General features: G+C 30.2%; 1 protein-coding gene and 1 long non-coding RNA gene across 2 annotated transcripts in view; one reads left to right on the top strand and one right to left on the bottom strand.

Moving 5' to 3' along the window:
- Positions 1-29: 29 nt before the first annotated feature.
- On the top strand, positions 30-688 carry LOC111087485. Its single transcript, XR_002612160.1, has 2 exons — positions 30-342; positions 576-688. It is a non-coding gene; the product is annotated as an uncharacterized LOC111087485 (long non-coding RNA).
- A 3,648-nt stretch (positions 689-4,336) lies between these two features.
- The window catches only part of LOC106466269 (transmembrane 9 superfamily member 3-like), a 30,387-nt gene continuing 26,088 nt past the window's right edge, over positions 4,337-8,635 (bottom strand). Inside the window, exons 13-14 of the mRNA XM_013926527.2 lie at positions 7,120-7,196; positions 4,337-6,508 (exon numbers count right to left, since the gene is read on the bottom strand). Coding sequence (XP_013781981.1) covers positions 6,441-6,508; positions 7,120-7,196 — 145 coding nt within the window. The 3' untranslated portion in view covers positions 4,337-6,440. The remainder of the gene's footprint in view (positions 6,509-7,119; positions 7,197-8,635) is intronic.

The following is an 8,635-nucleotide window of genomic DNA, read 5'->3' as shown; positions in this document are numbered from 1 at the left end:
ACACGAAGGTTCAAGGTCGGCTCATGCAAGCGCACTTGATTCAAATCCATCAGGTTATCGCAAAAAAAATAAGGTCGGATACTTTTCTCACAGGCCTCGTATAGTACACAGTAACTGTTTTTCGCACTCCTGAAGATGACGTGAAACATGTAGAGTGAATTTTACGACCGTTAATCGGTTTAAATAAAGATTTTAATTGTGTATTATAAAACATTGTTCACTTGTGGTTTTTAATATTTCATCTCAGTATTGAATTTTCCTTTTCCAGGAAATTAGGTTTGAACTATTGATCTTTGAGAGTTAACTTACTAATTTGAGTTTTTGAAGAGCTGAAATAATTTTGTCCAAAACTGTTCAGAATTTATTCATGGGTGTAATTCTGCATTATTTAAATAGATGTGTTACTAAATCAGATTTTCTTCTGAGAAAATTACAAAATGTTCTTTCCGTAGTGTCCTTTGAATCAGTTGGGTTCTTTTATATCAAGAGTTTTCTTTTCTAAGTCTGAATTTATTAAACAACTTTTTCCTTTTTGACAGACTTATAACTAATTTCTTTTTAACACAATATTTTAGGGATTCAGTGATGGGGTGGTGAAATTAAAAATGCAAGGAGCATGTACAAGTTGTCCAAGTTCTGTTGTGACTTTAAAAAATGGAGTAGAGAACATGTTAAAATTTTACATCCCTGAAGTACTATCCATTGAACAGGTTAGTATTAAACATGCTACACTCTTTACTTACATTAAATGCTAAATTTTCTCACCCCTGTAGTATGGTGTGTTAAAATAATCCACCCTTAATGTGTTATACACTAAAAAGGTTAGTAATAACACACAATCCGGATGTTTTTTTCGTTGGTGAGCCAGGTGATATTATATTTTAGTTTAACACCTCTGAACAGATCAGTGGAGAAACTCTGGTTTCTTTTAACAAAAAAAACTAAAGAGTAAATGAAAAAAAATATTTTATTTAATGATATTCAAACAGTTTCTTCTCTAAAGGAAACTCTTCTCATCAAAAATAAAAAAAAACAATAGAGAATGTAAAGGAACTTCCCGTCAACTCTTTCATGGTACAACGTTACTAATAATCACCATGTGAGTGACTTAGGGAATCATCATTGGCTCAGACTTGTTTAAGCTTGTAATTCAGTATATTTTGTTTACCTAATAGCCTTTTTCCTGAAGTAATAAGTTTCCTTTGAGCTCCTTCAAGTTTTAAAGCTAGCACTAGAATCTGAGTGAGAGAAAATACAAGACTGTATAACTGAAGTTTTTTAATGATTAAAATAAAACTATTTGGGACTGTGAATAAGCTAATAAAATTAAAATAAATGACAGAGTTTATGGTTGAAACTGTGGCTCATATGAGGCTAAAACTGATTATAGTACACTTGTAAAACATGTTTAGCATTGAACATGTTTCTTGTTTTTCATACGTGTTTGATGTAAGAACTAGTGTTATATGTAACTGTGGAATTATAGTTAAAGTCATAGAAAAATACTTAAGAAATACATACAAGTTAAAATTATTTTGTATATAGTTCAAATATTACTGTTGATTTAATGTTTGTGTAAATGTGAAAATTCTACCTCATATTCAGCCAAGGGTTAAGTAGCTTTAGCTATATTCAGAAATTACATTTTTAGCCAGAAAGGTTGGTAGTTTTAGCTGTAGTCAACCATTTAATTCTTAGCCAGAAGGGTTAACTAGTTTTAGCTGTAGTCAAACATTTAGTTCTTAGCCAAAGGGTCGAGTATTTATGCTCAAACAATTAATTTGTTGCCAAACTACTTTAGACAGCATCATGCATATTCATGTTTTTATAGGGAACTTGTAGAAAATTAGTTAGAATATAACTTTGGAAATATTTCAGATTGAACAGTAGAATGCTCAAGATATTTAATAGTTTAATGCTGGGAGATCAATACTAGCTCTGATTTAATCTTTTTGTTTTCTTCAGTGTGTAAAATATTGCCATTTTGATATATCATGTGTGAAACAAGAAAAGTTGTGACAAAAATGGCTCTTTCAGTTTTATCAAAGATGTGGCCTCAAAACTTCACTTTTGATGCAACAACTTAGCTTCAGACTTCATCAAAATACTTAGAAAACCATTTTATACCTTTATCAGTGTCGAGAATATAAGGAAGGAAAACTTAGTTTGGGGGGGGGTCAGAAAAAATTAACACTTTCATTTCAGTGGTAATCACAATGTAGAGAATTTAGGAATCTTAAATGACTAAATGATACCTCAGTTGGGGAGATGCCCCCCCCCCCCCATGCTGGTGGACACACCACTGTCTATTATATTTACAAAAGTGAAGAAACATAAGAACATAGTTGAAGTATTAGTGTGATTCATTCAAATTACAGTGTATGATTGTACCATTAACGAAATTATTGTTGGCTGAAATGAGAATAGTCCAATATCTTGTTATCATTGTTTATAGAGCTGTAGATAGGTGATTACAACTCGGGAATAAACCACGAGTTACCGTGTTTTACTTGTTCTCCAAGTTTATTCCTACATTCCCGTGCTGGATATTTCTTATTGAGAGCTCGCTCTTTCACGATATTTATCTTGCTTTCCAGGTAATGGATAAAACAGATGAAATATCAGAAAGAGAATTTGAAAAATTAGAAAAGAAGCTCAACCAAGATGGGACAAATTAAATACTCTTATTTATATTTAGTGAATATATATAATGTAATATATATATTGTGGCTTTATTCTACAGCTAAACAGCTCAAGTAATGTTGCCCTGAAAATATGTATAAGATACCTGTAGTGAATAAAATGTTTATTTGGCTTTCAATACACAGTTTTAGATAATTTTTTTAAAATATATGAATTCTCTTAGAAATATTTAAAAAGTTCTTTCTGAATGGTTGACTTGGATGAAAAGAAACGGTTGTTTAATATCAAACACAAGTTAAAATAGTGGTTTGTTTGGTGTCATTATAAAATATTTTTCCTTGAATCTTCCCGTCTCTCTGACGCATGTTTAATACAAGCCACTGGTTAATTTACCATATGTATTTTCACCCAAAATCAAAAGTAAAATTTCCTGTAGAAGTGTGACCAGTGATTGTACTTCGATATTCAGACAATTGATTAACAATTTTAAAAATAAATAGTTATGGGAAGTCCTATACAGAACTTGATTTTGAGAATTTTTATAAGATTTAGAAATCCACATAACAATAACACTTAAGCTTATAAAATTGAGTGAAAAAAAAATTTTAATTTTACTCGTACGTAATATTAGGAAAAGTAGTTTTCCACTCTATCTTAATATAAAGTATTTTATTTTACACATATGACTAGTAGTAGACAAACTCTGGTCTTCCTATGTTATTGGAAAAAATTGAGTGAAGGTGACTTTTCTTTAAAACTGAAACTTTATAACTGTTTACCTGGTCATTGGAAATGACTTCAACATGCATATTTTGGTTAATGATCTAGAAGTTATAATAATAATAAAAAAACAGAATAAGCCATCTTATTACACTGATGTAATAGTCATTCAAATGAAAAAAATGTAACACAAGACTTCAGTAGTTCTTATAAATAAATTTCAAATTATTAAAAACCTTGCCGAGGATAGGATTAGAGAATTTGGGCCAAGATTGATATCACTCAAGTTTCAAACCTACTAAATAAATAAATATATATATATAAACCAAATTTTTTAAACAAGATCATTTCTTTAATGGGCAGAAAAAATAAGCTTTAATAATAATAATATTACATTTATAGTAACTTAAAAGTTTTTTTTTCCAAATTTGATATAATAATTAACCATATGTACCTGTTATGTTCATTTCTGACCAATGTTTAGTTTTTAAAGAAGAACTACACTGTATCTAGCATGTGCATTTCTGACCACAGTTTTAAAACAGAAATTATGTACTAACATGCATACACACACACTTATAAACCAAGAACATTCTTTTTTGCTTATGATGCAATTTCTTAACTAAATTAATTTAAAGCTATACCTTTGAAAAACAAACACCTACATCATTTAAAGAAAAATTCATAACTCCATTCACAAGTTACTGAACATAACACTGATGGAACTGAAATGGTAGAAAAGACTAAGTGAACCGAGCTAAATGACAGATATTGGCCTAAATGTCCACGTTGTACAAAATGCAGACAGCCCATTGTGTGTAGCTTTGTGCTAAAACAACAATAACAACACTTACAGGCTTGAAAACATTTTGTTAAGACCGATTAAGTAATATGGATAAAACAATTGGAAAGATCTAAGATATTTATTGCTTATTTGCTGATCTGAAAATATGAAGTTCAGCCATAACAAATGCCATGTAACAAACTTTTATTTATCATACATTCTGACCATTTAGTAAAATGATCTTTTTATCAATGGAAAAAAAAAAAGAGCTATTTCTTATCCTCACTACTTTAATAAAATCCAAGTATTTTACTATCATTATACAGATATCTACTTGGCAAGCAAATATGATGTTAAGATAATAAGAAAGTAAAGTGTTTTATGCAAAACAAAAAAGCGAGAGATATTAAACTCGGACCAGTTTACAATCACAGCCTTCTCGATATTGATACAGACAACATTAACAAAAACATAAGATTCTTTTGGAAGTTCTTTTTGTCATTCATCTCTAACAGTAAAAAATAATTAATTTTGGCCTTGAGTAAATGATACAAAGATCAATTACTTTGTAGAGCAAACATTTAGAGATTTTCACCAAGTTCAGCTTATTCAGCAATAATTAATGACAGTCATTTTATATTTCAAAACAGTACCCTTTATTTAACAAACAATCTCCGAAAAGCATATTTGGAAGAAATCCACCGAGGTTTTCTTAATTGATATCACACAGCCAGGAAACAACAGCTACAACTGAATAATTCAAACAATGATGATGCTTACCTTTAAACATTATACATATGAACAAAACTGATTTTAAGGAAATATGTTTTTTAAATTCAGTACAAAAAAAAAAGTTATTCAAATTCAATAAGTTAAAACAAATCAAACTCAACTAGTCAAAAGAGACACATCACAGTGCTCAAAAACCTTAACTTTCTCCTTATTAAGTTCTAAATAAATAAATCCAGAAGTGTTTTGAAATTCTGCCCAAAAGTAAAAGTTTAACCCAGGAGATGAGAAAGATTTAACTTTAAAAGAATGATTTATAAGCTGAAAAATGAATTTTATGAAACCAGTTTGACAAAATCTGTTTTATATAGTCTAATAAACAAAGATAAGGACAAAATATGTAAATACCCTTGGTTACATAACTGTGTACTTTAGGTGGGCTCTAATTTTCTTGATGAGAGATTAAAAAACTATTGCAAAAACAGTAATTTTTATGTGAAAAATAAAACAAAAACAAATTAAACTTAGTAGGTCATAAAATATAAGATCCTGTGGCTCAAGTCCAACACAAATCTCTTATCATAAATGCATCTATCCATAGTGATTAAAACTTTTCTAGTCACCCTTACACCAATATCTAGATTCTTACCTGTCAAACGTGATTAAATATAAACCACACTAAAAATAATTAAATAGAGAATCAGGAAATAGACATGCCACTAGGTGTGGGATGTATAATTTTCATGTATGAGTGATTGACGATTGTATTGGAACAAAAAACACTGGAGAAATAGAGAATTCTCTTGATAGATTTTCAGTGTAACATAAATTTGAACAATACAAGGAAAAACACTGATCATGTATATCACTTTAACAACACCTACAACCATGACTTAGTAATTAATGCCTTGTAAAATAATCAGATGAAATTTAAGAAAACGAGACTGTCTGCTATTTGATTTTAACTTCTTTAATGCTTAACTACAAAAATCTGTTTTTTTGGAAGTAATCTGCTTACAGATGTGAATCAGCAGAGGAAAAATACTTCATCAAAACACCTATACTGGACTATGATCAACAAAACCCTTATAGGGGAGGTTAGTCATTACAATAAATTTTATGATATTGCAAATACATTAACATGAGAGAGAGAGAGAGGCTGACAAAACTTGACAACACATTTAGATGACCACGCTAACTTTTCTTGCATTAAACAGCAAATGGACTAATATTATTACCAACTAGTATGACAGATTTCATAATAATCTTGAACAGAATTATTAAATGGATAAAGCTGTACAATGAAGAACAAAATATAACTAAATTGATAAATCATTGGTTCAAAACGATGATACAATCACGAAAACTGTGAGCGTCCATGACAAAAATGTCGTGCAATTGTAGATATTAATAAAAGTTTAGTGTCTTTAGATTTACTATATTTCTGATTTTTAACTCCTTTTCACCTTTTCATGCAGTCCCACTGACAATATGCTAAGAATGCATGCACTTTTAATTTAGTACTTTGACACTTCAGTACACAGTGAAAGATTTTCTTTTGCTCTCAGTCGATCTTCACGGTGGAATAAATCTTTCTAACAAAGGTGCTGGTCCCTACGTACCCAAGTGTACCTTGGAAAATAAAAAGAAATGTTAACATATTAAACTATAAAATAACTTCATATGACTTTAATATTAAACATATTCGTAAGTCATTGATTTGGAAAGTTTAAGACATTTGTACATTTATCCAATTGTTTAAGAATATGATAGAACATTTACAGGAAATGTTTTTCCATTTGGATGTTAAAATATTGGAACTGACAATTGCAGATGTGTGTCTGTCTGTCTCCATTATTAGTGATACAAGAACATTTTGAATGTGTTACAATAACTTTTGTTTTGAAGATTATGTTTTGACAACAAATTACAGTCTATAAAAATATAGACAAAGTAAAATGATATGCAGTGTTAAAGTTTTTCTTCCACTTATGATGACAGAAGAAATGTTAAACAGATTTAAAACATACTTTTAGTCCGTTAAAAACTAGTAATAATTATTTTTTAACATTATTTTACTTCTGTTAATCAGCATAGTTACAATGTAGAGCCAACAGATATTACTTAATTCTGTGAAACAGATTTAAGAGAATACGTAAACTATAAAAGAAATACCTTCAAATTTACAAAAGCAAAAAATAAGTAACTTGAGAAAAAAATACATTTTATTAACAGATACTTACCACAAAGAATTCCCAGAGCTATACTAAATAGAGCCATGTAACCAAAGTAAAAGACAGTCTGGAAAAGACCGTACATTCTGAAAAAATTGTCAAAAAATAATAATTAGCAATACTGCTACAATGTTTTATTTAAATACATTTCAAATTAAATTGTGCTACATTTTATATTGGTTCATAATAAGATTTGAACTGTTCCTTGTCTTCTCTTACAGGAAAAACAAGAAGAGAGATTTTGGAGTACCTGATTAGACATATGCATAACAATGACATAATTTTTACAAACACAAGGATTTTATACACATGCACTATTTGTGATTCCTCTGACTATTTTGGCACAAATTCACACAAAAAATGAATCTGCTAAAACAGTGATGGACTTGGTGATGTGGAAGGAACTGTTGTGAAACAATAAATAATTTTTTAAACATGTATTTTTCTCTTAAATCACCTTCTCTTTGGGAAGTGGGGGTCAGAAAAGAAAGAGCCACTCAGTAAAAGATACATTACATCGAGCAAACTACCCACAAATGATACATAAAATAGATGTATCTCAATCCATGTGAAAAAGATACACCTCCAACATTACTCAGCAGAGAATGGGAGTTTGGAGAACACCTAACGGCACTAGCAGAAATCACTTCTGTAGTAAGAGTTCAAGGTAATGGAGAAACAAAATTAGTGGAAAAATCATCAAAGGGAAAAATGGGAAGACTAAATGAGGTCACTATATGAAAGCAACAAAAGGGAAACTACACGAGGCCATTATATCAAAGCAACAAAAGGGGGAAGACTACACGAGGCCACTATATCAAAGCAACAAAAGGGGGAACTACACAAGGCCATTATATCAAAGCAACAAAAGGGGGAATTACACAAAGCCATTATATTAAAGCAGCAAAAGGGGGGAGATTACATGAGACCATTATATCAAAACAAATCCATGATACTGTTCACCAAGCCTTCTTACATGACCGAAAGTTACTCTCTCTCTACAAACAAGTAGAAGAGTATGGCAAAATGGTCAAGATAAAAAAGGCTTTAAAGGCTGAATCTGATTAGTTTCCTCGCTAGATTCAAAGTGACCTCCAATAAAACGATTTGGAGCTTAAGAGAAACTCTGAGATAAAACTACTTCATCTGACTGTCAAAGGGCTTTAGCTTATGATACATAAGTGGTTGAAAAAATCCACACCACAAAATTATATTATCTTAGTGAAGAGTAATAAAAAGCTTTGTAGTAGGAATGTGTTTTAGTATTTAACTCTTTCAGCACGGGCTCGGTCCCTGGTACCGACCTTGAACCATTTTGTGCTTGTTATAGTTTTTATGCTATAACTTTTAAATTAGTAAGCAAATATTTACGAAATTTGTCAGATTATCAGTAAACATTACAATACTTTCATATGCAAAATATCAAGTTTTTTTTTATCAAGTCTTAAGGTTTATAAAGCAATGTTTTTCTCATGTCTATTTTTTCTTTTTGCGTGTTGCCTATCTATCATGCAAAGTAATATTA

This window comes from Limulus polyphemus, unplaced genomic scaffold, assembly GCF_000517525.1.
Source record: "Limulus polyphemus unplaced genomic scaffold, Limulus_polyphemus-2.1.2 Scaffold2209, whole genome shotgun sequence".
Taxonomy (NCBI): Eukaryota; Metazoa; Arthropoda; class Merostomata; order Xiphosura; family Limulidae; genus Limulus; species Limulus polyphemus.
This window is presented reverse-complemented; position numbering and strand designations above follow the sequence as displayed.